Source organism: Vanrija pseudolonga, chromosome 6 (assembly GCF_020906515.1).
Source record: "Vanrija pseudolonga chromosome 6, complete sequence".
Lineage (NCBI taxonomy): Eukaryota > Fungi > Basidiomycota > Tremellomycetes > Trichosporonales > Trichosporonaceae > Vanrija > Vanrija pseudolonga.
This window is the reverse complement of record NC_085854.1, coordinates 236,931-261,873: the sequence shown is the minus strand read 5'-3', so window position 1 is coordinate 261,873 and position 24,943 is coordinate 236,931. Positions and strand designations below refer to the sequence as shown.

Below are 24,943 nucleotides of genomic sequence, written 5' to 3'. Positions count from 1 at the left end.
CCAAAGCGGGTACCGGTCAAATCTCTGACGGCCAACTGGCTCAGAGTGACACCGAATCGGATTGAATCAGTACCCAGGCCTACCCCGTGTCTCGCCTCTTCTCATCGCGCTCGGCTGTGTGCCACACCCACCGCTAGTGGCGCATTTCCATCAACCGCGGCTGCCTACGGCAAAGCATTAATCGCCGATGAGCAGACACGCTCGTGTGACGAGGATGAGAGTAATCAGGAACGAATTACTCACGACCTGACCTGTGGTGGTGGTGAAATTAAGCAGCGACATCGCGGAGTCGGGAGTCGGCTCGCTCGACAGTCAACAACCGCCACTCAGAATCGCAGCTCCTGTCTCCCTCCTACCGTCGCAAACTCAACTCAGTTAAAGCCCGCCCTTCAGATGGGAAAAGGCAACAAGATGAGAGACATCGGGAGAGTGAAGGTCACCTGGCACGGATCATACGGCATAATGGCGACTCGTGAACTGAGCGCGACGAGGAAGAATTTGCTCCGCTAGAGCTCGATGCCGAAGACAGCTGCCAGCGACTCCTGTGGTCCAACTCTCGCACCCCTTGAGTTTAGTCAACTTTTGGTAGTCAGCCGGTAAAGGAATCAATCAGTCAACGTCTGGTAGTCAGACGCAAGGCAAGACACAGGAAAAGCGCACTGGAGGGAATACAACCTCCAAGGGAACAGGAAACGACCTTCCTCTCCGGAATTCTCATTGTCGCCGCCCTTCTTCTCGAAGCGCCAGCTGCCTTCAAAGGCCGGAAGGGCGAGATCATGCCAAGCGCAATGTCGTCGTCGGAAGCAGAACAGAAGATCATTCCGACACGGAAAGGAGTGTGAGGCTTGCTGACAATAGACTGATGTCTCATACCACCTGAAGGCATGACACCACCGCCAACGGCCACACTGAATCCCCCTCGCACCCGATCCTCGGTCAGCGATGGCCAGTGGACGACGTCTTCGGAGAGTCGCGGACACATGGATGGCGTCTTCAACTCAGTGCGTGACCAACCAAGCAGTGGGGCAGGCGGGGAAATCGCTCTCCATCCCACCGTCGTGGGGCACTCACTCGGCCTCCACACGGCGGAGAACAAGTGATTTTCAGCACGCCTCAAGCCGCGGTGTAGTGGCGGCGACGTAACACATGGCGCCAGTCCGTGCGTCAAGACACCGCCACAAGCCTGCTTAACCACGGTAAAGCGCAGCCCACAGTACGGCGGGTCTTCCCGACGCGGGGTGGGTGGGGGGCTATCTCGCCCCGCCGAATAGGTGAATAAGCGCGTTAGTCACAGCCAGTCCCGGAGGACATCGCGCAGGGGCCGGCCGGCCAAACCCGAGTAAGCGAATGAATGGGGAAACATCCAGCCAGCCCTTGCTTGGTTGGCCTTGGCGAGAAGAGCGGCCTCTTGAGCAAGACAGCCGCGCCGACTCGCGCCGCCGCCGCCCGGACCGCTCTGCCAATCCGCAGCTCGTGCGCCGCCAAGACGCGGCACGTCGGCATGCCGGTGAATACATAATTGCGCCGCGAGCCAACGGCTGCCTCGACGCACTGTACTGTAGCCCGCGGCCAGGTCGCCAGCGCTCCGCTCGGGCCGGCGCCGAGAGGGCGGGGGCGGTGCTGCGCCGGCTTGTTGATGACGCCAGCGCCTCGCCTCGTCTCGACCACGTCCCCCCCGCCCAAATGAACCGCTGTGCCGACGGAGGGTCATGTAAAGGCAGGCGGCATCCACCGTCGTGACTTCCCTAGACGTGAAGACAGGTAATATGTCGCCGAAATTCTCGCCGCCGCTGCCGGATGGCGCGGCGGTGCTCGGCAGTGTGTGGCGCACGCCAGAGGCTTCGGCCCCCTGTGGCGGTGAGTAGTAGCTTCGAGTATCGCGCCGCCGCAGACAGGGAAGCGGCGCCGCACCGACAAATTTGATGGACAGTAGTGATTAATCATGAGCTCGCCTGTTGGAGTTTTTCGTGGCGCGCGTGGCGCGTGGCGTCCGACTCCGTGTTCCAATCAAAGACGGCTGCTGCGCCGCCTCCACCACCGCCCCGCGCCGACGCGGCACGGCGCGGCACGGAGCAGACTATGCTCGCCTGTGACTGTGTTTCAGCCAGTGTGAGCGCCTCGTCGACGACCACCTGCGTCCTGTCCTGCGCCGGCGGCGAATCGCATCAGTGCTAGAAGTCAGCACGGCAGCGGCCGCGGCCGCCCCGCGGTGAGGACGGAGTGTATCCGCTGCGGTCCTCAGTGTCTTCAAACTCTGCCTCCGGCTCGGATGCAGGGCTCGGTCGAGGGAACTTTCCGCCAGAAGTCGCGACCGACGACTTCTACCGCTCGTCAGTTCCGGGTCCCTCTTCTCGCCACGAGGTCCGAGAGAGGGAGGCGCCGAAGCTCCGGCCTCCGGCCGGCGCGGCTCCTCTTCGACGAACGCATTGAGCCACACTGTCTTGGTAAGAATGCTTGGTTTGCTCTTGGCACGATCTGCGTATGCTGAAGCTTCGCGGAGGGCGCGCGCGCACAGTCCGTAGATCGCGGGCGAGGCCGTGCTCAAGCGACGGATGCGCGGTGTGGTGCGAGCTGTCAGCCGTCGTTGTTGCAGTCGGCTGCAGTCGTTTGTATCCAACTGCCGAGGTTGGATGAGGGTAGGTATCGACAAGGACTACGTCGACTGCAGCTGGCCTTGGCGGTATGCACGCGCACGCACACGCCATGAGGAGTGAGGCTTAGGCTTGTTCTGTACACCGTGGAAACCCCGCGGCAACGGCGTTCGGAGACCTCCCACCCATCAGAACGTAGCCTACCACCGAATGCCAAGGGCCTGCGCGCACACAGAGCCAGCGGGCATGGCGCGACTGGACTGGTAATAGCACGCGGCGGCGGCGGCGAAAAAATTGATTCAAAGTGGGGTCACTAGCTGGTGGTGGCGTCGGAGGGAGGCGTCCCAGGCATGCCAGGCCGATCACACCGTGGCGTTAAGGGAGAGTGGTGCTGCTTTGGACATGCGGACATGGCCGTCGGCTGGGCTGTGGAATGTAGGATTTGGTGCATGCTCGCCACGAGGAAGATGATCGCACACATGGCGCGCCGTTCGCCACTGCTGCTGCGAGTAGTGTGATGAGGCTCGTGGCGGTGTGCATCCTGTTCGGCTGCGCAGCGTGGCATGCTCCGAGTGTAGGCGTTAACACACTCGCCTCGGAATGGAATCGTCGAGCTGAATGCCACGGGGAGAGTGGCGAGCGATAAGTGAAGGAGATGCGAGACAACGCCACTGCTAGTAATGCCCATCGTCGCGCTGCTAATGCTGCCACTGACAATGACCGACCTCCCCGACCGATCCACTCGCCCACCTTGTTTCTTGCTGCCACGACCCCCGTCGCCACGCCAACTACACCAAGAGACGCCCGCCCACCCGACGATCCGAGGCAGTGCAGCAGACCATGCCCAAACCGTCTCGGAACAGTGTTCGGCGCTCGGCGCAGCTCACACACATCGCGACCTGTATGGATGGTGGCTGATCGCCACGTTTCACGCTTGTGTCGTCGGCGGAGGACAGCACACAACAACACGCCACACCTGGCCACTGGGCTGGGCCAAGTGATCAGCAGACTCGCGGCCCGTTACTTACGGCACTGGGGCGCCGCTGCCCCAAGTCCGGTCTCGGAGCCCACCGGCGGACATGGAGTGCACTAGTGCGAGCCTGCGAGAGCCTTGGACGACTCGCGCTGCCGCCGGAGCCCGGTTTCAAGTGCAATTCATGCTCATGTCATCCTCATGTCACTGGTTTTTAGTTTGCTCGTGCGTGACCGGGCTCGGTGGGCTCGGTTGTAGTTTCGAGATGGAACGGACTGGAACCGAGCAGGCTGCGCAGTTGCGTTGGCTGGCTGGCTGGGCTTCCCTCCTCCCCGCCTCGTTCCGTTGGCTGTTGGCCACACAACCATGCCAGTGTTACAGGGTGGTGAGATTGATGCAACGCAACTCATACACCGGTAGGGTTCGAGGCTGTGCCACCGAAACACGCTGCAAACAACTACGACGAGCAGGCAAACAAACAAACACAGAGGTTGCCGAGGATGCTGCCGTTGCCAAGGCACGCGATAGCGCTAGTGTGAAGACATGAAACGAGGCGGTGTAATAGCCCACTTAGCCACCCAACACCCCACCCTGCGCCCGCCTCGTTGGCTCATCCATCGCCACATCCACGCATGGTCACCGAAGGTCCGATCTGCGTCCGAAAGAAGCAGGCCCAGAATGAAACGTGAACAATCGTGAGAGTTCGGTCGGTCGGCCTCGATCCCTCCTCCCCCGCCGCCCTGAGTCAAGCCCAATCCTATCGGAGGATAGCGATTTGAGTGTGCGACGAAACGCACTGAACGGCATCCAAGGGAAGCCCAGAAGGCCGTGCGTGCCACTCTGCCTCGTGCGTGGCGTGGCGTGGCGAGGCGAGGCCACGGCCGAGGCAGCAGCGGATGGACACACGCGGTGCTGCTGCTGCAACGCGGGTGGATGATTGTTTCTGTTCGGCGACGTGCTCGCCTCTTCGCCCGTCGGAGTTGACCCAGAGCGCAGCAGCTCAGCAGCTCCACTTTCTTCTCCTCCCCCTCCAACCCCACTTCGACCATGTCGCCACTCGGCCCCTCTCGATACCTACCACAGCCGCCACCTCGCTCGTGCTTTGCCCCACCCCACACCCGGCCGCCGGGCCTATGCACCAGCGCACATGACTCATGCTTGTGCACTAGTGGTACCTGGCATCATCATCGCGAAGACGAACACACGACGTACTCCCTCTCCACGCGTGCCGGCATCGAGATCCACCCAAACCCTACCCCTTGTGTACGGGCCTGAAAGCATGGTCCGGCCTCGGGCCTGGAATGTGGGCAACCCGGCTGACCCAGACCTCTGGAATACGCGCGCGCGCGCCGCGCCGCAGGTGCGCGAGGCAAGGGAGAGTGTAGGGAGCTGCATGCTGCTGGAGTACAGCAAGGTACAGACCCGCGGCCCACGGTCCCACCGACTCGGCTGCAAATCAAATACAAAACGAAACGCAAACTCTACGCATAGCAGGCAATGCGACGGACCACCGACGCCGAAATGATGATGCGCTCCGATACGTACAAACCGCGTCGGCGCCAGGCCCAGTGAGCTAGCTGGCTAGCAGCCGCCGGCGAGTTCCGCCCCCGGCGACGACGGAGCGCCAGCGCAATGTCGCTAAGGTCCACTAGCGCGTTCCCGTGCAGAAGCTTGGGGCGGGGTGCTTCTGCAGTCGGTTGGGTTACATCACGTTTGGTGCGCCGATGGTCGGTAGTGCGGGAATGTGTCAGGGCCAAATGTCCGCTGCTGCCGTTTCTTCTTCGCTTCGGTGCGGTACGTGTTGATGCTTGGTTAGTGCTGGCAAACATACGCGCTCCAACACCGAGCCCCGAGCCGCTGTTAACCGCCGCGCGGAGTGCGTCCGTCGCCGAACCGAATGCCCCGCGCGCGCGCGAAAGCACAGAGGATGAGGAGCATATGACCTGCTTGGATCCTTGGTCCTGCAGTGCCCGGGTTACCTATCAGATGGAGCGTTTTGGCCCGGTGTTATTACTTTCAGGGCGGTTATCACGTAACCTTGTTACGGCTATGGCAGGCCTCGTTGATTAAACAAGGTGGGCTGAGGGCAGTCCTGGTGCGCGCGTCTTGTCTTGATCATGCACATTGTCGGGGGCCTGGCATGCCTGGCACCTGGCACCGACGGCGGCGGCAGCAGCAAGGGGAGTTTTGTAGCAACCAGCCAGCAGGAGCAACAACATGTACGAGAGACAGGTGTTCTCGGGCGCGTTGTAAAGGCATGCAGCACAGCTTCTGCGAGTCTGGGGCTACAAAGTGCGACTCTGAAACGAGGCGGTGACGCTCTGCCATGGCAACAAGCATCCTTTCGCCGGATCTTGCGCAGACATGCATGAGATTCTGGACCTTTTTACGACGCTGCCGTCTTGCCCCCTACCAGCCAGCGAGGGCAGCGCAGCACGCGTGACGATGACGATGACCCAGTCTTGGGGGACTAGGGGCATGGCGCCGAGCCCAGCTGGAATGAATAGCAACCAGCTTTGCATGCATGGGCCTGCGGAGAGGGCATGAGGAGGTATTGTTGCGGTAACCTGCCCTAACGCCTCGGTCCCAGAGTGGATCCTCTCCCTTAGCCCCTCGCCGCCTCGTGGGTCCCAGAGCCGACACCGACCAAACGGTGGCTGCCTTCAGGCTAAAGGACGCCACCGCCGACGCCACTCGGCCACCTTCCACTGGCTTCCCTAGCTATGCCGGTCATGCAGCATGGCAGCAGCGAGGCGGCCACGCTTTCCCCATGCAATTTTTTTTTTTTGCTTCTGGCCTGGCCTGCCTCTGCACGCTGTGCGTGCTGCTGTCTGTCCGTCCCATTTTGCAACCATGCGACAAGCACAGGGTTCCCGGTCACACCCGTGGCCCATGACCGTTGCTTGCTCACTTGCTTGCCCACTTGGCCGTCATGGCTGTCATGCCATTATGGAGCTAGACCGTTCCAGCGAACCCATCGGTGGCGCACCCAAACGGAGCAAAGGAGATCTGGCGCTACGGAATATCGGCCTGGATGGGCAAGTGCGTGCAAGTGAACAGAGTGGGGTAAGATGAGGGTCTTTAATTGAAGAGGGAATTTTGGGCTTTGGGCTTGCACCACGCAATGCATACAGACGTCACGCTCAATGCTGCTTAATGTGCACCTCGGCGGCGGCGGCGGGCGCGCACACTCACGCCGCTCGCCTCTGCAGCGCGCCTGATGCATCTCGAAAGTCGGGGTTGGGAGCGTGCGGGTGCGGCGCCGACCCTCCCTCCGTCTCCCTGCGACGCGGGTACATGACCATTCAGCGATTCGGGCCGACCAAGAATGTGGGGTCAGCAGACGACAACTAGTGCGGCCCACATGCCTGTCTGCATACCTGACCAGAGCAACGGGGGCGTCGAGCCACCCGTTGCCATGTCGCAGGTCGGCGCTCTCTTGGGATGCGCCAAGGCAGTGCGTGCAGATGTCGGTGCGTGAGATAGCAACTGACACTGGGCGCCGGTTACCTTGGCGGAATGCTCGACGGCCGAGCGAGGGAGCGAGCCGGGGCCCTCCATCCCCTGCCTGCCTGCCGGCTTGCCTGTCTACCTGGGTTTCGTGACTGGTCGGCTCTTTGGGATGAACCACGAGCGGCGCCAGCGGCGCCATCGGCGGCGGGCGGGTCACGACTCGACGCAGGGTTCCTGATGATGCCTGAGGTCCAAGGCGGGCGAGCGGTTGAGAGCTCACGCGCGTTTTCGTTGTCGCTCGCCTTGTGCGTGCGTGAGCGCGGCCCATGCTGTGGCCCATGTTGGTGCTTGCTTGCGTACGTGCGTGGCGTGAGTGCGTGTGAGCTGCAGCGCGTGGGGTGGTCGTGCACGCTGGTAGAGCTGCTGCTGCTGCTGCGTACGTTGTCTGCCTGCTGCTTGCATCACTACAACCCGCGGACAGAGTTGTTGCTGCTCCTGCTGGATGAATGCATCGCCAGGGGCCGAACGGAGAGTGTCGAGAGCGAGGCGAGACGAGGCCCAGGAAGGTGCATGGAGAGACATGATGCACGACCCGACCTTGTTGCCTTGCCTGGTCGTTGCCTGTCCTTGTGCCTGAGATTGCGCTTGCAAAAGCATCACCGAAAAAAAAAAAAACTCGGTACAAGGGGTAAGGAAGGGGAATCGCGCCAGGGGAAACAGAAAACTCGTCTTGTGCAACGGGTTCCCGGGGGGCCAAAAGTGTGAAAGCACGCGCAGGGGGAGGGGGGATAAGGGGGATGTAGGCAGACAGGGCCTCGTGCGGCAAGTGCAGCAATCACAGAGAGAGAGAGGAGCGAGAGCCAAGCCATGGCATGGCACCCACGCAAATTGTAGCAGAGGTTGGGCTGGTTGGGCAGACTGGGTTGCTGGCCCGACTGGCTGGTAGGCCGACTAGTCGCTGCAGGAAGGCAGGAAGGCAGGCAAGAGCGGCGGAGAGTTGGAGCGTCATGACGAGTGGTCGTTCGGAGACTTGGTCGATCAGGAGCCACCGGATGTGGGATGGGAGGCTTAGGGTATGCAAGGGCTGGCTTTGCGCCATTGGGCTGGCTGGCTGTCTGCTAGCCAGGGGAAGGGAGAGGAGCAGAGCAGAGAGGCCAAAGACGACACGAGACGACACGACACGAGACGAGACGAGATGCAACGTTTGGCGATGCGCGTTTGCGTTTAGGCTTAAGGCTGCAGGCAGGTACCAAGCAATACCCCGACCAGACAAGACCACAATCAACCACATCAACCACCACCACCACCACAACCACCACCACATCCACCACCACTACCTCGACATCGACATCATCACAATCATCAAACCAGCTACCCAGCGATCATCAATTCAGAACACACACACGACTCGTGCTCCCTCTCGTCCCACTCTTGTCCACTCGACTCTAGGCCATCCCCCCCGAGCTGCATGCGTGCATAACACCTGGTTCACCTTGTTCCCTGCATCGGTCGTGTGCACCAAGCAGCTTGGACAATCCCTGTCCACCACCCAGGCTGGCAGGTTATTGCCGATTGCGTCCAGGCCATCCCAGTCCGAGTCCCTACTTGCTTCGCCCACCTAACAATCAAGCAACCCAGCAAGCAAAGCAAGAAAGCAAGCCCAGCCAGGTCATACATCCCTTACTGGCCCCGGCGGACCGACCGAGCGAGAGAGTGCTTATCACGTAGTAGTAGCGGCACTCACTCACGCACACACCCACCTGCGCCCACCCACACACGGACACTTGAAAGGACCCAGATCTACACGACACTACCACCGAGCGCACACACAGCGTGCCCCCGATCGGCCGTGGGCTCTTGTCTAGCTAGTCACCCCGCGCCCCGACGCCGCCGCCGCCGCCGTCAGCTCGCTGCAACCAAGGCTCGTCTCAGGCTCCTCAGGCCCCCGACCATCGCGCGCGAACAATCAACCTTGCCCACACCGGCGTCGCCGCACACCCTGACAGTCTCACCTTGATCTGTACCGCCCTGGTCCCACACCGAGTGCATCGTCGTCGCTGGAGCAGCAGCAGTAGCCGTCGTCGAAGCACACGCACAAACGGCCAATTCAACCCGAGCCCCCCTCCCCCCCGCATTCGTCGGCGTGTCCACATTCCCCCCCTCCCCCCACCTCCCTCCCCCGCCCGTAGCTACTGGACACTACACCATCAAGGCACCGATCCAACCTCACACGGTTGCGTCCTCATCTTCCGGTACTGGCACTCGCGTTGACCCGGTCCGTCGACAACCGACCGCAAGCCAGTGCACGCAGCACATCGTAAGCCCAACGCTTCCGTTATCCCGCAATCCTTGCAGGAGTAGGGACGTGACAGCTCGTGCGCACGCGTCTTGGTGTTTCTTGGAATCGGATCTCGGTCCAAGCCTTCCCCCTCCCCTATACCTCCCCCCTCGTACAGTGCCGTTTAATAGCGCAAAGTGTATCCGCCTCCTGGGTTGGTCCCACACTGCACACTTTCACCCCTTTGGCGATACATAAACATCATCTTCAACTCGTACCTCTTCCCCCCCCTTCACATCAACCACCGTGTTTCTCTCCCACTCCTCTCCCCTCGCAATGTACCCAAACGCGGGCGGCGGCAACGATCCCCGCGTTAATGGCTACGCCTCCTACGGGACTGCTCCGCAACAGCAGCAGCAGCAACATCAGCCGCAACAGCAACAGCAGCAGCATCCCCAACAGCAGCAGCAGCCCCCATTACCACCGCCTCAGCACGCTGCTCCACCACCACAACAACAGGCACAATCAGCACCACACCCCACACAGCCTCCCCCTCTCGTATCACATCTCGTTCCGCCTAGCGTGGCTAGCTCTTCCTTCCCAAGTAACGCCGGGTCCTCAACGGCAGGCTCCTGGTACCCTGGACACGTTGGCGGCCGTGGTGACGGCGACGCTTCTCGTTTGCCGAGTCTCGTAAGCCAGGTTCCTCCGCTCGAGGTCGGTAGCAGCCATGTTGGCAGCAGTCACGTCGGCACAAGCGCCAGTGCGAACCCAAGCAGCAACACCTATGGACTCGCCTACCACGCCCCGCCGCCGACCACAGCTGTTCCTCAGTTAGCAGCAGCCCCGCAACCCTACCCAACGTCCCGTACAGGCATTATCGCAGTTTACGACGTCGGACCACTCCAAGGGCCCGAGGGCACCGTTATCCGCATCAACTGCGACCTCAACTTTCCTCCGGCGCCACAACTCGAGGCAGCTGGTCAAGACAGTGGCAACCGCGTTCGCATTCTCTTTGGCAACCTCGCGATTGAGACCAAGGTAGAGCTTCCGCCACCAGACTCGGTCGATCAATCTTACCTCGTGACGGCTGCTGTGCCGTCCAGCAACGCCACCAGCATACGCGGCAGTACGCCATGGAATGTCCCGATTTTCCTGGAAGCCATTACAAAGCCTTATGGTATCGCAGAGAGTCTTGGACTGGGAGAGTTTCGCTACACTGCAGACGGTACGTCACCACCTTGTTGAGTGTCATTCTGACATCCTTAGTGGATGCGGGAGGATCGACGCCAAAACGCGCGCGTCGAAGGCTCGATATGTCCGGCTCTGCCAGCCCAAAGAAGATGGCCATGCGCCGTAGGCGCGAAGACGGTACGTATTCGGCTGTTTCTGGTGCCAAAATCCTATTTCAACCCAGTCCGGGTGGGCAGCGACGCCATTTTCTCACCCCTGGGGTGGTGGGCGGCTGTTCGTCGTAGTGGACGGCAGTGGGTCGTGTCTTATTCTCGATCATAAGAGGGAGACTGTTGGCCCACTAGATCAGACGAGATCACCTCTATCTCCCTTCTTTCATTCCTTTATACTTTCCATTCACTCGCCTCATCCTTCCATTCCATGACTAAATCATCCTCAGAGCCTTCATACCCCCCTCCCACGGCGATCCCCGCTGGCGCCACGGCCTCGTTCGTTTACGATTCTCCGCCACTCACTCCCCAACCGGGCCTCATTCGCACCACACAGATGATGCCCTCTGGAGGCCAGCCATCGCCGTATGTCGTGCGCACCAAGGCCCGCCTGGAGGTCCAGGGCGACCTGATGACGATGAAGATGAACTGGTGAGCGGTGGCGACAACAGGGTCGACGACAGCGCTAACAGTGTCCACAGGTCACCCGAGATGTGGTCCAACAGGCGGTGCCTGGTGCGATTCAGTCGGCGTCAGGTCGGTGCCATTGTTCATGCCTCGTTCTCCGCCGTCGAGGAGAAGGACTGGACTCCAAACATGATTGTCATTTCCTGCCTCTATCACGATGCCCGCAACGAGTGCTACTTCACTTCAGTCGACGTCATCTACCTGCTCGAGTGTCTCATGACCACGAGATACACGACAGAGGAGAAGAACCGCATCCGTCGAAACCTCGAGAGCTTCAAGCCGACGACCCTGCAGAAGAATGAAGGCCAATGGCAGGACTTTTACGCCCACATCATGAACTACCCCAACCCCAAGCCGCGCAACATTGACAAGGGCCTCAAGGTTTTCCCCTGGGCTCACCTCGAGCAGGCGCTCAAGAAGATTTTTGGCAACTATGTGAGTGGCTAATGAAAAGCTTACGTGGCATCCGTGGCATGCGATGCCACCTCGACGATGCGGTGTGCGACGGCCGCTGACGCCATGCCAGTCTGCGTACATCACGGCACCCTTCACTGGTGTCCCAGGCGCCATCGCCGCGCCGCACATGGCTGAGGACCAACAGCATGTCACGTATGCCCACAACGCGCTCGGCACGTCGGAATCGCTCAGCTATGTCGAAGACCGTCGCAGCATGACGGCCGGCCACCCGACGATGGCCCACCACGCTCACTCTCACGCCCCGTCCACGTCCATTTCCGGCAACAGCGATGAGCAAGGAGGGTACCACACGTCTCCTGCGTCGCCTGGATTCCACCGCCCCGAGCTGCTCTCTTCGGCCAGCGCTTATGGAGCGCTGGACCCAGGCCCGCAGACCGAGGAGTTTGGCAACTACGTGAACATGTCTCCGGCCGTGACACCCTCTGGCGGAACGCCATACCCCTCGGCCGGAGGACCGCCAGTCAACGCCACGCCTCACATGGGCGTTGGTTACCAATCTGTCGGCGGTGCCCAGCTGTCCCACCCACCCGGCGTTGTCTATCCGGCGCCTCCAGGATACGCCGAGTCGCAATCGCATCTCCCATACACACACATCCCCGGCTCGCGCGGCGCCTCGTCTCAGGATCTCCGTGTGGCCTATGACAACCGCCAGCACCCGCCCAACCAGGATGTGTTTCCCCCGGCTTAGAAGGCTTGCCCGTCCACGTCCAGCCTAGTTTCCTGTGTTTCCTGCATACGCAGATGTACCCGGCTTATTAGCCCCGAGGCGGCTATCGCACCCGCCCTAGTTCTACTTTACGACCCCCTCAGCCCCCGCCTTTCTTCCGCTCGTATTCCGGTACTACTCGACGTCTACACACTCGGCATAGGAAGGCTATTAACCCATGTCCATCTCACGCCATCCGACCGGCCCGTTCTACTATGTATCGATTAGTCTATCGACTTGGCCTAACCTGTATGCCAATGTGTCCATGCATGTCCGTTCCAGGCTGTCTATTGGCTGTCTCGTGGTCACCCGCTTGAGCTTGGTCGTAAAAATGGCCCAAAATTATTAGCCGTTAGTGCAGAGCCGCAGGCGGTGTGTGGGAAGGTGAGCGGCTCGCCTGCGCCGGCACTAGGTCGAGAACGTGGCGAGGCGAGGGGCGAGGCGAGGCGGGGCATGGACTCCGTGGGTCTTTCCTCACTCGACGTTTGCTTGCTGCGGCCTGGCGCCTGACAAAATGACGCCTCACCTGACGCCGCCGCACCTGGACTAGGCTGTGGTTGCGTGCAGGCAAACAGGGAGGGGAAAGAGAGCGATGCACATCAAAGGCAGGCCAGCACGACGTGCGGTACCTGCGCTTGTCAATTGGGTGGGCGGGGGTGACGGCCGAGGACGTGTCCAGCTGTTGCCCATGTCGTGTCGAGTCGAGTCGGTCGACATGAGTGAGTTCCCATACGCCGGAATCATCGCTGGAATTGGGTACAGGGCGTTGCGGAATGTGTCTGACAACTCACCCGGATGCGGGTGGGCGGTGGGCAGCTCGACTGGGGACAGCTTCGTAAGGATGATCACACTAGCGCTTGGCCGCTTGGTCGTGATTGCGCGTGGCTTGAAATGGAATAGGACGGAAGGAACGCGGGGGGCGAGGGGAAGCACCTTGGCAAGCACGCACGCACGCACGCACGAAGAACGCGGTAAACACTGCACGGGCCGCAAACATCGCGTACGCAGACATATGTCTCAGGCGGACGGCTGTTTCGCCACGCCACATGCGTCTCGTGGGGGGTGCGCAAACAAGGCCGTCGAGGCAGAGTATATCGCGGTGGGGATAGTGCGGCTTCGGGCTGCGGCAACGACTGCGCGGGTGCCGCATGGGATGGGTGTGTGCACGCGGGAACAAGGCCCAAGGCACCACCTACCTACACACAGAATTGGGTGGGATACATATTGCAGCCTCGATGCCTCGAGGGACGGCCCGATCATAGGCGGCTGGCACAGAGTGTGCTCGCAATAGCTTGCCCAAGGCATGTGATTGCATTGATGAGAGCTTGCCCACGTCTTCTTGTCCAAGCTGGAGGAAACACGAGCGGAACACGACCGCTGCCAGCGAGCGAGCGGCGGCGATAGGACGAACAACGACAAACTAATCGGCGCCCAACCTCGCCCCAGTGCCCACCGGGGTGAGACATGCCGCACGGTGGATCCGAGGAATGCCGCAGATGGGTCGGTCGTGTCCGGTAGTAGCGGGGTAGCCGGCTGATGATGGCTGGTGCGCTGACGAGCTGTCAATGGAGTGGACGGCTGCTGCGGGCGCCGTCGGCGCCGGGAGGGACGAGGGAGGGAGCGTGGGGAAACCGAACCAAACGGCAGTGACTGCCGCGACACGCGAGGCGAGGTGTGCAGGCGAGTTCCGTTGGCATGCATGCGCCGGAGGGTTCTTGGCACCGAGTTTCGAGCTCTGGGCACGCCGATGCGGCGTGTGTCCCGCGTGCCGTGTGTGAGGCCCGTTGTGGCGAGGAACGGGGTTCGTTCGTGGCGGCCCGCTCGCTGCTAGGCCACATCTTCCGCACCATAGCCGCCCCGATCGCCATCATGCCACTAGTAACACGCCTCCCGGTTTACGTCATTCCGCTTGACGCATCTGCAAAAAGCATAAGCAGCTGCCCACAAACATGCAAAAGAGAATCATCTCCAACTATCGCGACTAGGTCTCGATCCTAGGATCTCCAGGTGATCACGTGATATGAGCCTGGCGCTTTTCCACTAAGCCATCGCGATTGGACAGAAATGATAAGTGACTTCCCGGGATCGAACCGGGGACCTACGGATCTTTAGACTCTACGAGTTGCAATCCGCCGCAATCTACCACTGTGCTAAAGCCACTTGATACATTCCGGGGGTCGTTGACTTGCATACGAGTGGTGAGTCGTCGATCTGTGTGCATCGTTGGCCTTGGGGTACGTACGCCGTCGTGAGTTGCGTGTGCTTTTGGCCCACATGCACACGTTCACGGACCGGGTGCCTAGGCCCCCGAGTGCTTCCGGTTGCTGTTGCGACAGAGGTACGTACCTCGTGCCGTCGTCGTAAGCACGCAACGCCAAGCCGTGGCACACTGCAGCTCGTGGCGCCACACTCGACCCGCATGGTGTCTTCCAGCAAGTAGGTGCATCCGACGTGACTGCGTGCGGACGGACCTTGCGTCTTCCGCCGGGGGCCAATGTGTCATCGAGGTCGAGGAAATCACCGCGTCTAAGGAACTGTAACTTACGACTCGGCGTCGTGCATTCACCACTTACTCTGCTCTGGACTCGCAACTACTCCTTACCCTTCAGCCTCCTTCAAGCCTACGTTATTTCACGGCGGAGAGACCACCGGTTCCTCGTCTCCTGTGGGCAGTCGCACTTCGAGGAACAATAGGAGACAGGTGCAAGGACCCGGGAGGGAAAGAGGTACTGACTGTTACGGCGTGGTCCTGCTACGGGGTGCACCATGTGCAGCAGGTTGGTATCGCATGGAGCGGGGGCTGATGGGTCTCGAGGAGTAGTGACGAACCGATGATGGCGGCTGACCCCGCCTTCGCAAGCATTTTGTGGCCATTCCTCGGGTATAGGACCCACCGGCGGTCAGCTGTGGCGACGAGTTGACCCCACATGAGGTGGCATGCCTTGTCGACGTAAAGGATGACGTTGCAGGCGTCAGCCTGATTCCAGCACGGTACTCACCGAAAGGGTGTATTGACAGCCTTACGGGTCAGTGTGCTCGGCACCATGTGTGATTCGTCGGCATGCCGGACCCAGCAAGCCCAAACGGCATTACAGGTTTGCGCGGTTCTCTCGGAATAGTGTCGGCCTGCCACGTTCACGTTCTACACGATTGCACGATTGATTGCTGGCCGGCTTGAAAGCCAACAAGTTCTGTAGGAAACAGGTATCCGCCTTCACCAACCTGGTCTTGACGAGCGTTGGCAGCCTACCAAACCAGAGGCGGCTCTAGGACTACAGCCCTCGCCTGGTGAAGTCTGAAGCGAAGCGGAAACAGATGGCGACAGTCAAGAGCTGCTCCCTTTCAACTGGGATACCCCGATCCAAGTCTGTCTCCAAGTCAGCTTCTTTTAGCATACTTGGCGAAGAAGAACGGTCGTCATCAACTGCGGCACGCAAGTGATACATGCCGTCTAGGTTGAGAGGGCTCGAGGGCTCTGCCATTTCAGGAGGCTCGCGTGTACATCGCGTGGCATCGAGCGGGACCAAAATGTTTACATTGAAGCAGCGGCTCGATCGCGCTCGACGACGCCTCCACCGCGACAATAAAAGTCGCATCGCAACTCGTTCGCGTCGCAACAACCTCTCATCCACTCTCTCTCAACAATGTCAGCCCCAGGCCCACCCCGCCACAATCGCCGCCCGAATGACCGCCCAAGCGGGGGGAACGCAAAGAAGCCGCGCCCGAACGCCAGCGCGACGTCCACGCCGGCGCTGACGCCCGGTCAGATGACCCCCGCGCCAGTGCAGCAGAGCACGATTGCGAGCGCGACTACGCAGACGCGCTTCGCCGAGTTTGACGGCCTCAGCCCTCAGCTTTTGGCCAACATTCCTTTCGAGTTCTGTACCGAGGTGAGGAAGCCGGGGGGGGGGGGGGCTAGGGAAGGAAGGTGACGCGCTGACACCCGCGCCAGGTGCAAGCCGCCACGCTGCCGACCATTATCAAGGGCCTCGACGTGCTCGCGCAGGCCAAGACGGGCACGGGCAAGACGCTCGCGTTCCTCGTGCCCGCGCTGCAGCGCCTCGTGACGGCGCGCAACCCCTCCGGCGTGTCGATCCTCGTGCTCTCGCCGACGCGTGAGCTCGCGCAGCAGATTGCCGTTGCCGCCGAGGGGTTGCTGGGCGGTGCGTTCGCGGGCCACTTTGGCGTGCAGTGCGTTGTGGGCGGCACCAACGTCAACACGGACATCAAGAACCTCAAGACGCGCCGCGCCGACGTGCTCGTCGCCACGCCGGGCCGCATGATTGACTTGTTGGAGAACAGCGACCTCAAGGCGCGCCTTGGCGGCCTGCCCACCCTCGTGCTTGACGAGGCGGACCGACTCCTCGATGCCGGGTTCCGCCGCGAGCTGCTCAAGATCCTTGAGGCGCTGCCTGACCGCCGCGCAGTCCCCCGCCAGACGCTCCTGTTCTCGGCTACCCTGCCCGCCGAGGTGCACTCGATCTCGTCGATCGCCCTGCTCCCCGACCACCGCTTCATTTCGACCCTCAAGGACGAGGATGTCAACGCCCACAAGCACGTCGTGCAGGAGAGCCTGGTTGTTGAGCCCAAGGACGTTATCGCGGCGACCGTTGAGGTGCTCAGACGCGAGGAGATGCTTGCCGGCGAGCGCGGCGGATTCAAGGGTGAGTCGGGCTGGTGCCAAAGTTTTCTCGATCCACCAGGTTATACCCACTCACACCCCAGTCATGGTCTTCCTGCCCACCGCCCGCGCCGCTGGCCTCTACTACGAGATCTTTGCTGCCCTGCCCACTGGCTGGCCCGTGTGGGAGATCCACAGCCGTCTCTCGCAGTCGAAGCGCACCAAGGCGACTGACGAGTTCCGCGCCGCGGACCGTGGCGTCCTCTTCTCCTCGGACGTGACTGCCCGTGGTATCGACGTCCAGGGTGTGACCGGTGTCGTCCAGGTCGGCCTTCCCTCTAGCGGCGAGCAGTGTGAGTTCAGTTGTAGTAGACACCTCAATCTCAGCTGAACATGCCCAGACGTCCACCGCCTCGGCCGTACCGCCCGTGCCGGTGCCCAGGGCCACGGTGTCCTCGTCCTCGCCGACTTTGAGACCTTCTTCCTCAGCGACAAGACGATCAAGACGTTCACGCTGCACCAGTACCCTCCCATCGACCCGCCTGTCCTCTCTCACGCCCACGCGTTAGTCGACCAGGCGCTCAACTCGGTGTCGGAGGAGTCCAAGGGCCAGGCGTACCAGGCCTGGATGGGCTACTACAACTCCAACCTGCGCAACCTGAGGTGGAAGCAGACCGACCTGGTCGCCAACGCCAACGCGTATGCTCGGGACGTGCTTAAGACGCGGGACGGCCAGCCGCCTGGACTGCTCGCCAAGACTGTGGGCAAGATGGGCCTGAAGGGTGTCCCGGGGCTGCGTATCGTCAAGCCGGACGACCTTCCTGGAGGTGGTGGCGGTGGACGTGGTGGCCAGCAGGGCGGTCAGGGCCAGAGGCAGAAGCAGCAGCAACAGCAGCAGGTTAAGCAGGAGCAGGCACCTCACCAGCAGCAGCAGCAGCCCCGCGGAGGAGGCGGAGGAGGAGGACGCGGTGGGGGCGGTGGCCGAGGCCGTGGTGGTCGTGGCCGCGGAGGACGTGGACGTGGCGGCCCTCCTGGGGCCTAAGCTGGTGCACCAGCGAGCAACACCAAATCCGCTTCGGCGGCACCGTAAAAGAGGCACCGGCCTCAATGATAGACCTACATACACTATAGACTGTCAATGATCGCGCTGTATCTTGAGCATGAGCATCCTGAGCAGGGTGCAGAACAACTGAAGGTGCATAACAACATGTCTAGGGTAGTCTAAGCCGTGATGCCGGCGGCGGCAGTGAACAGTACCGCGGCTCCCGCAGCAACGGCAGGCGCAACAACGCTCTCAGCAGCGTCCAAGTCGACGACAATGCTCGGCACGAGGCGGTTACCCAGCAACGTATCAGCATTGACCATGTCGCTCTGGTCGGCCCGGCGCGCCGCAGCGTCGGGGGTATCCTCGACCCCTTCGCGGAGATGGCGGCGCACGATGCGCTCGCGCGCGACGGCGCGAGGCGTGTCCACCCAGATCGTGTAGTCGTAACGTGCGGCAGCGGTAGACCAGGGCACGACGTCGAGATGGGCGTGGAGGCCTTCGATGATGCTGGGTCGGGGGTCAGCTGCTACCTTCCTTCCTTCTCTGGCGGCGCCACTCACATCACCCGGTGCTCTGGCCGCACCTCGCCCCCATGCTGCACGGGATCCTTGTCCGCATGGGAGAACGTCGGGAAGGGCAGCGTGGGTGTCGTGTCGAGCGCTGACACGAAGGAGGCGTACGACTCGGCGTCGAAGGTGAAGTGGGCGCCGCGGCGCGCGAAGAGGTGGGAAGGGTTCTGGCGGGTCAGCTCCGCCACGGGCTCGCGGCGCCCACCTCCATCCCCCGCAGCTCGGCCTGCGAGTAATGCCACCCGTCAATGCCCACGCAAATCGCCACTTCCCGCCCAGCGAGCGCGTTGACGCGCTCAGCGAGCGGGTACGCGAGCGTGCTCTTCCCCGAGCCTGGGATACCGCTGACCGCTGGCGTGTGAGCTGGAGATGGGGGGCAGGACGTACCGACTACCACGCGGCGCTGGCTGCCTTCGGCGGCGGCGCGGACGAGCTGCTGGGCGATGGCGTCGACTGACATTGTGCTGTGGGCGGCGGGGTGGGGCGCAGGCTGGCCCGCACCCACCGCGGCTATATCATGCTTTGCGTGGTGCTCCTGTCGGCAGAGAGGCTGCCGATGCACCCACGCCGAGAGTGCGGAGTGGACAGATGGCAAGAATGGCTGTAGAGTGGGTTGGCCGTTGTTGACGAGCGGAGTGGCCCCTCCGCCCCGTGCAGCCCGCGCAGTCAGTTAACCTGGGCGGATCTCCAACTCCGACTCGACTTCTCCACATCCTTCTCCACAACAACACATCTCCGCTCAGAATGCAACCTGCCGCTGGTGCCGCCGCCGGTAGCAGCAGTGGTGCTGCGCCTGCACCTGTTGCCAGTGCAGGTGCAGGCCCAGCTACTGGCGCCGGCCCTGCGGGTGTGACCGCAGCACCTCCGCCGGCGGGCAAGAGCTCGAACGGCTCGGAAGGCGACAGCGCCAGCGCCAACAACAACGGCTCGGGCGACGGTGCGCCGGACGACAGCGCCGCGCCGGTGCTCACCAAGATTTCGGTGAGTGGGCGCATAGGCTAATGCTGCGCAACAACGCCGCTGCTCGTCGCCGCTGCTGGAGCCTTACGCCGCGCCCACGCACGCCGTCCAGCCCCGCTGACACACGCAGTGCATCGAGTGCCGCCGACTCAAACGCAAGGTAAGCTGCCCCGACTCATCGCCGCCGACTGACGCCAGTGCGACCGCATCCATCCGTGCGAGCAGTGCCGGCGGTACGGCAAGACGTGTGTGTTCCCCGAAGCAGAGGTCCCGCGGCGCGGCAAGAAGTGGGTGTCAAGGCCGTAGTTTGCACTGACTCTCGCTAGGTACATCGCCGAGGTGGAAGACCGCGTCGAGCGGCTCGAACGCCTGCTGGCCGAGCACGCACCGCACGCGCTCGAGGCCAGCGCGAGCCTGGATGACGAGCTGCGCCGGCGTATCCCGCACGCGCACGCGCACCCGCAAGCGCACCACCACCAGCACCACGCGTCGCCGCGGCTCCCCATCTCGCCAGTGCTGGGCACGAACGGCATCTTTGCGCACCCGGGCAACCCGGCCGGCAGCGACCGGCGGCACAGCACAGCGAGCAGCACGCTGCCGACGCCGCCGACGGGCCCGCCGTCCGGCAGCATGCTCCCGCCGCCTAGCGTGTCGCCGACGTCGTCGCTCTTCTTCGAGCCGCACGGCGGGACGCACGCGCCGCCCCCGCCCCCGCCGCCGCACCACCTCTCGCCCGCGAGCCGCGTCAACCCCCAGGCGTCGTTCGAGACGGTCGCGTCCACGGCCGACGCGTACGAGCGCCAGCCGCGCAACGCGCTCGGATACGAGTGGGACGAGCGCAAGCGCGGCACGACGCACGAGAACGACGGCACGGCCAGTCTGAGTGTCGACCCCGACGGCGAGGGATACCTCGGCTTTGCGTCGGGGTCCACGCTGCTCAGTATCCTGCAGATCGTCGCGGGGGGGATTTCGCTATCGCACATCCCGCCCAGTGCCGAGCCGGCGCCGCCGGAAAACTGGCAGCCGTCCCACGCCGAGATGAGCAGGTACATCGACGCGTACTTTGAGCACTACCACACGCAGTACCCCATCATCCACGAGAGCACCTTCCGCGCACAGTATGCCGAGGTGATCCCGCGCCCGCCGCGCGCGCAGTGGGCAGTGCTCATGCACGTCGTCATTGGTCTCGGGGCAATCTGCTCCACGGCGCCAATGTACATTGTCGACCACTTCCTCGAGCGCGCGATTGCGGTTATCACGGTTGATCACTTGGAAACGGGCAGCTTGACGCTCGTGCAGGCCTTCACGCTGCTGAGTAACCTCGCGCAGAAGCGCAACAAGAGCAACGCGGGCAGCGTGTACCTCGGCATTGCGGTGCGCATGGCCATCGGCCTCGGCCTGCACCGCGAGCTGCCGATGTGGAACATCAAGCCGTTTGAGCGCGAGGTGCGGAGACGCGTGTGGTGGGTCGTGTTCATCTTTGACGCCGGAGCGAGTGTGACGTTTGGAAGGCCGATCGTGAGTGTGCTGTGTGTGTATGTTCGCTGACGAGTCTAGCTACTGCCGTACGGCTCCGCAGACGTCAAGATGATCCACAATGTACAGGACCGCGACTTTACGCCGTCGGCGCCCGCCGTCCCGCCCGCGTCGTCCGAGACGACAATCTACACGTCGCTCATCTACCAGGCGTCGTTCCACCTCTGCGCGAACAGAATCTACGAGCGCGTCATCTCGACCCCGCCCCCGTCGGGCGAGGAGGTGCTCGAGCTCGACCACGACATTCGGCACTGGCACGCGACGATCCCAAAGTGGTTCGCGTCGCCCGTGACCCACGACGACCACTTCCGCGACACGCCGTGGCTGCACTTCTCCGCGCACAAGCTCTTCTGGCGATACTGTAATCTGCGTATCATTCTCCACCGCCGCGCGTTCCTCGAGCGCGCGCTCCAGCGCCTGCCGCTCAGCGCCATCCACACGGGGCAGGAGGAGCTCGAGCACACGTTGTCGAGCTACTGCCTCCAGAGCGCGATGGACACGATTTACGACATTCACGACTTCTTCAAGGGGAGGAAGTTGAATCAGCTGGAGAAGTGGTACGGGCTGTGAGTAACGCCGAGTTGGCTATGGGTGTAGCTGACCTCCCCCAGTCACTTCCTCTTCCAGTCATCGTTCGTCCCGCTCATCGCGCTATGGACCGACGTGACGTCGCCCGACCGCGCAGCGTGGCAAGAAGCCGTGCGGCAGACGCGCGAGACGCTCACATTGCGCGCCATCCAGACTGACCCGCTCGCCGAGCGCTGCCTGCGCATCATCGACCTGCTTACGCCGCCTGTCCAGCCGGACAATGTGCCGACGGATGTGAACGCGCTGCTGGATCTGTTTACTGCCAACTCGCAGTGGCAGGACGCGGGGGATGTTGCGCACCAGCTGTGAGTTGGGCGGCTGAGAGAGTGGATGTAAGCCGTGCTGACCCCGTCAGGCTGCCCTATGCCGACCTGGCGACCCTCATGACGCTCTGGCCGTCGTCCTCGACGAGCTAGATGCGTCTGCCTAATCTCCGAACCTGGACTTGCCCAACTTGACTGCGTATCTGTGTACTTTTTATCATGTAATGGTGTACCGGGAGTCGAGGAGGCGGGTGGTGTTGATGGCCGTGTGGGGCGCCGAGCGGCTATGACCTGAGTCATGATCATGACGATTGTCTCGGCCCTGGGGCATGATAGCCGGGTGACAACCTGCTCGTCCTGTTGTCCTGCATCCATCAAGTCGTGCAAGTATACATCCACGGCTCCTCATCACGCTTTCCATCTCCCGACGACGGCTTCCATCCTCTGAGCATCCAGCACCTCGACCTAACCGACGGCGAGGGCAGATTCACTAGCGCGACCTCCGGGACCAAGAACCCGGCACCACCTCCATCTATCTCACATCTCGCAACAAAGCCAGACTCCAGCATGCCCTCCAAGCCCTTGCTGCACTACCTCCACCCATCGCGCGGCGAGCGCATCGTCTGGCTCCTCGAGGTGGGGCATGGACCTGGAGCAACCTTGGCTGACGACGACAGGAACTCGGCGTGGACTACGACCTCAGCGTGCACCTCCGCGCGCGGTCGGGCTGGGCTGAGAAGACGCTGAATGAGGTGTCGTCGCTAGGCAAGGTGCGTTGGAGCCTCCCCCCACATGGTCGTGTGCGCCGAGGAAGCTCGCTGACGCTCGCTTCCCCTAGTCCCCCGCGCTCGAGATCGACGGCAAGCTCCTCACGGAATCCGGCTTCATCACATACTACCTCCTCAAGCACTTCTCCTCGCCCAACGTCGAGGCGAGCCCGTCGGACGCCAGCGTCTTCTGGTCGCACTTTGCCGAGGGGACCCTGCTTTTGTGGTCGCAGCCGACTGTCGTGCTCGGCGGCGGCGCGCGCGCGTTCGCCAAGAACGAGAGCACCAAGGCCGGCGCGCTGGCCCTGGCGGGGTGGTACACCTCAGAGGCGGGGCGCACGATCGCGCCGGCACTGCAGCAGGCCGAGGAGTTTCTGGGGGAGCACGAGTGGTTCTCGGGCGGCGACAAGCCTGGACAGGGCGATGTGAGTGGCGCGGTGTGCGGGGGGGAGAGGGGCAAAGGAAAGCTGACACTCCGCCAGTTCATGATGGGCTACGCGCTCGACCAGCTCGCGCGCGGCGGCCAGCTTCCTATCGGGCCAAAGACCAAGGCGTACATCGCCAAGATGAAGGCCCGCCCCGCGTTCGTGCGGGGCATGGCGCGCGCCACGGCCGCCGCGGGCGAGGTGGCCAAGGCAAGGAAGGCGGCCGCGGCGAAGTTGTAGCGTGCCGCGCAGCGGCACAGGCACAGTGCGGGGGAGATAAGATGAGGGGGGGTGCGGGGCTCTGGCTCGCGGGGCGCTCACGCACGTCCGTGTCGCGAGCAGCCAGCGGCGGGGCACTCGGCCCCCCCACCATGTATGCATGTTAAAGATATGCTCGGATGTCCATCTCTCGATGAGATGTCACGGAAGCGGGGTCAAGTCGCCGCGAGACGACCCACTGCCGCGGCTGTTGGAGACGCGGGGGCGTGTCGCCGTGGGGGCAGTGCACGCGGCGCCACATGACCGAGTGGGACCGAGTGGGACCATGGGACTTGTCGAGTGCATTCCAAGATCTGTCCGTGCCGCTGCCGTGCTGACGGCGTGCCGGCGAGCACTAACAGTGCGACAAGACGAGATGCATAAGAGCGTCACGACGCGGAAAGCGCGGGGGCACGCGCGCCCCACTGCTCACTCACATCGCCATGGCAAAGCTCACACTACACTACCTCCACCCGTCGCGCGGCGAGCGTATCGTGTGGCTCCTCGAGGTGCGCGCGGCGCCATTGTGGATCTCTGACGCTCGCAGGAGCTAGGGCTCGAGTACGAGCTTGTCACACACCTCCGCACGGAACAAGGCTGGGCCGGCGAGTCGCTCAAGGCCATCAGTCCGATGGGCAAGGTGTGTGTGGCCGGCCGCCTCTCCATGCTGCTCTCGTCGGTCTTCGCTGACACGACCTCAGTCCCCAGTCCTCGAGGTCGACGGGAAGAAGCTCACCGAGAGCGGGTACATCACGCATTACCTCCTGACTCGCCACTCTTCGCCCTCCGCCGAGGCGCCCCCAGGCGACGACAGCGTCTTCTGGGCGCACTACGCGGAAGGAACACTGCAGCTGTGGCTCCAGCCCGCGTTCATGGTCGCCAAGGGCGTCGAGGGGTTCAAGAAGGTCGCGTGGTACAAGATGCTGCCGGGGATGAAGATGGGCGCGGGGGCGTTTGGCGGGTGGTTTGCCGGCGTGGCGGATACGAACATTGCGGCGGCGCTGGGCGAGGTCGAGGAGTACCTGGTAGCGAATGAGTGGTTCTCTGGGACGGATAAGCCGGGACAAGGCGACGTGAGTGGGCTTGGACTGGAGAAGAGAGGAGCGGTGTCCGCTCGCTGACGCTCGCTCGCCCGCGACAGTTCATGATGGGATACTCGCTCGACGCGCTGGTCAACGGTAACCGCAAGGGCCAGTACGACGTCGGCCCGGCCACGCGCGCGTGGGTCGCGCGGATGCGCGCGCGCGACGCGTACAAGAGGGGGCAGGAGCGGATCGCTGCCGGCGTGGCGGCCGCTGAGAAGGAGCAGAAAGCGTAGGGGTGTGTATGCAAGTATGTATGTAAGCGGGCCGGGGTCCGACGCCACGAGTGGTCAATGTCAGGACGAGCAGGCCACGGCGCCGTTGGCTGTGGGGTGGTGTGGCCGCCATGTTGGTGGACGCACGTCACGTCGGATCGGATGTGGATGTCCCGAGCGGGCCGTCGTCCGCTCGCCTCTCTTATTAGCGGGGCACGCAGAGCGGCGCTGGAGCCCGGCGGGGGGCAGTGGGGTGGGTGGGTGG

At 62.7% G+C, this 24,943-nt stretch overlaps 6 protein-coding genes and 2 non-coding genes across 8 annotated transcripts; 4 read left to right on the top strand and 4 right to left on the bottom strand.

Annotated features, from left to right (window-relative positions):
* Nucleotides 1–7,070: 7,070 nt before the first annotated feature.
* LOC62_06G007893 (uncharacterized protein) lies at nucleotides 7,071–7,599 on the bottom strand (the record flags this gene model as incomplete). Its single annotated transcript, XM_062774411.1, has 2 exons — nucleotides 7,071–7,319; nucleotides 7,378–7,599. 2 exons carry the CDS (start codon nucleotides 7,597–7,599, stop codon nucleotides 7,071–7,073), a joined length of 471 nt encoding a protein of 156 aa, XP_062630395.1.
* Nucleotides 7,600–9,202: 1,603 nt separating this feature from the next.
* Nucleotides 9,203–12,815, top strand: LOC62_06G007892 (uncharacterized protein). Its single transcript, XM_062774410.1, has 5 exons — nucleotides 9,203–10,523; nucleotides 10,565–10,666; nucleotides 10,929–11,130; nucleotides 11,181–11,601; nucleotides 11,693–12,815. The coding sequence occupies exons 1-5, from the start codon at nucleotides 9,632–9,634 to the stop codon at nucleotides 12,329–12,331; spliced, it is 2,256 nt and encodes a 751-aa protein (XP_062630394.1). The 5' UTR covers nucleotides 9,203–9,631; the 3' UTR covers nucleotides 12,332–12,815.
* A 1,507-nt stretch (nucleotides 12,816–14,322) lies between these two features.
* LOC62_06G007891 lies at nucleotides 14,323–14,404 on the bottom strand. Its single transcript is given in 2 exon segments — nucleotides 14,323–14,358; nucleotides 14,369–14,404. It is a non-coding gene; the product is annotated as a tRNA-Met (tRNA).
* A 13-nt stretch (nucleotides 14,405–14,417) lies between these two features.
* Nucleotides 14,418–14,509, bottom strand: LOC62_06G007890. Its single transcript is given in 2 exon segments — nucleotides 14,418–14,455; nucleotides 14,472–14,509. It is a non-coding gene; the product is annotated as a tRNA-Cys (tRNA).
* Nucleotides 14,510–15,978: 1,469 nt separating this feature from the next.
* Nucleotides 15,979–18,012, top strand: Os01g0618400 (DEAD-box ATP-dependent RNA helicase 25; the record flags this gene model as incomplete). Its single annotated transcript, XM_062774409.1, has 4 exons — nucleotides 15,979–16,239; nucleotides 16,302–17,013; nucleotides 17,075–17,323; nucleotides 17,372–18,012. The coding sequence occupies exons 1-4, from the start codon at nucleotides 15,994–15,996 to the stop codon at nucleotides 18,010–18,012; spliced, it is 1,848 nt and encodes a 615-aa protein (XP_062630393.1). The 5' UTR covers nucleotides 15,979–15,993.
* Nucleotides 18,013–18,184: 172 nt separating this feature from the next.
* SPAC227.14_1 (Putative uridine kinase) lies at nucleotides 18,185–19,201 on the bottom strand. The gene is made up of 4 exons (XM_062774408.1): nucleotides 18,972–19,201; nucleotides 18,790–18,935; nucleotides 18,576–18,751; nucleotides 18,185–18,522 (listed from the first exon to the last, which is right to left on the bottom strand). The coding sequence occupies exons 1-4, from the start codon at nucleotides 19,042–19,044 to the stop codon at nucleotides 18,192–18,194; spliced, it is 726 nt and encodes a 241-aa protein (XP_062630392.1). The 5' UTR covers nucleotides 19,045–19,201; the 3' UTR covers nucleotides 18,185–18,191.
* Nucleotides 19,202–19,306: 105 nt separating this feature from the next.
* Nucleotides 19,307–22,139, top strand: GAL4_3 (Regulatory protein GAL4). Its single transcript, XM_062774407.1, has 7 exons — nucleotides 19,307–19,565; nucleotides 19,675–19,704; nucleotides 19,743–19,831; nucleotides 19,871–21,062; nucleotides 21,102–21,646; nucleotides 21,692–21,973; nucleotides 22,024–22,139. The coding sequence occupies exons 1-7, from the start codon at nucleotides 19,329–19,331 to the stop codon at nucleotides 22,082–22,084; spliced, it is 2,436 nt and encodes an 811-aa protein (XP_062630391.1). The 5' UTR covers nucleotides 19,307–19,328; the 3' UTR covers nucleotides 22,085–22,139.
* A 176-nt stretch (nucleotides 22,140–22,315) lies between these two features.
* Nucleotides 22,316–24,809, top strand: gst3_2 (Glutathione S-transferase 3). Its single transcript, XM_062774406.1, has 8 exons — nucleotides 22,316–22,567; nucleotides 22,609–22,701; nucleotides 22,770–23,123; nucleotides 23,181–23,324; nucleotides 23,786–23,890; nucleotides 23,929–24,021; nucleotides 24,083–24,454; nucleotides 24,523–24,809. Exons 1-8 carry the CDS (start codon nucleotides 22,499–22,501, stop codon nucleotides 24,697–24,699), a joined length of 1,407 nt encoding a protein of 468 aa, XP_062630390.1. The 5' UTR covers nucleotides 22,316–22,498; the 3' UTR covers nucleotides 24,700–24,809.
* Nucleotides 24,810–24,943: the final 134 nt, after the last annotated feature.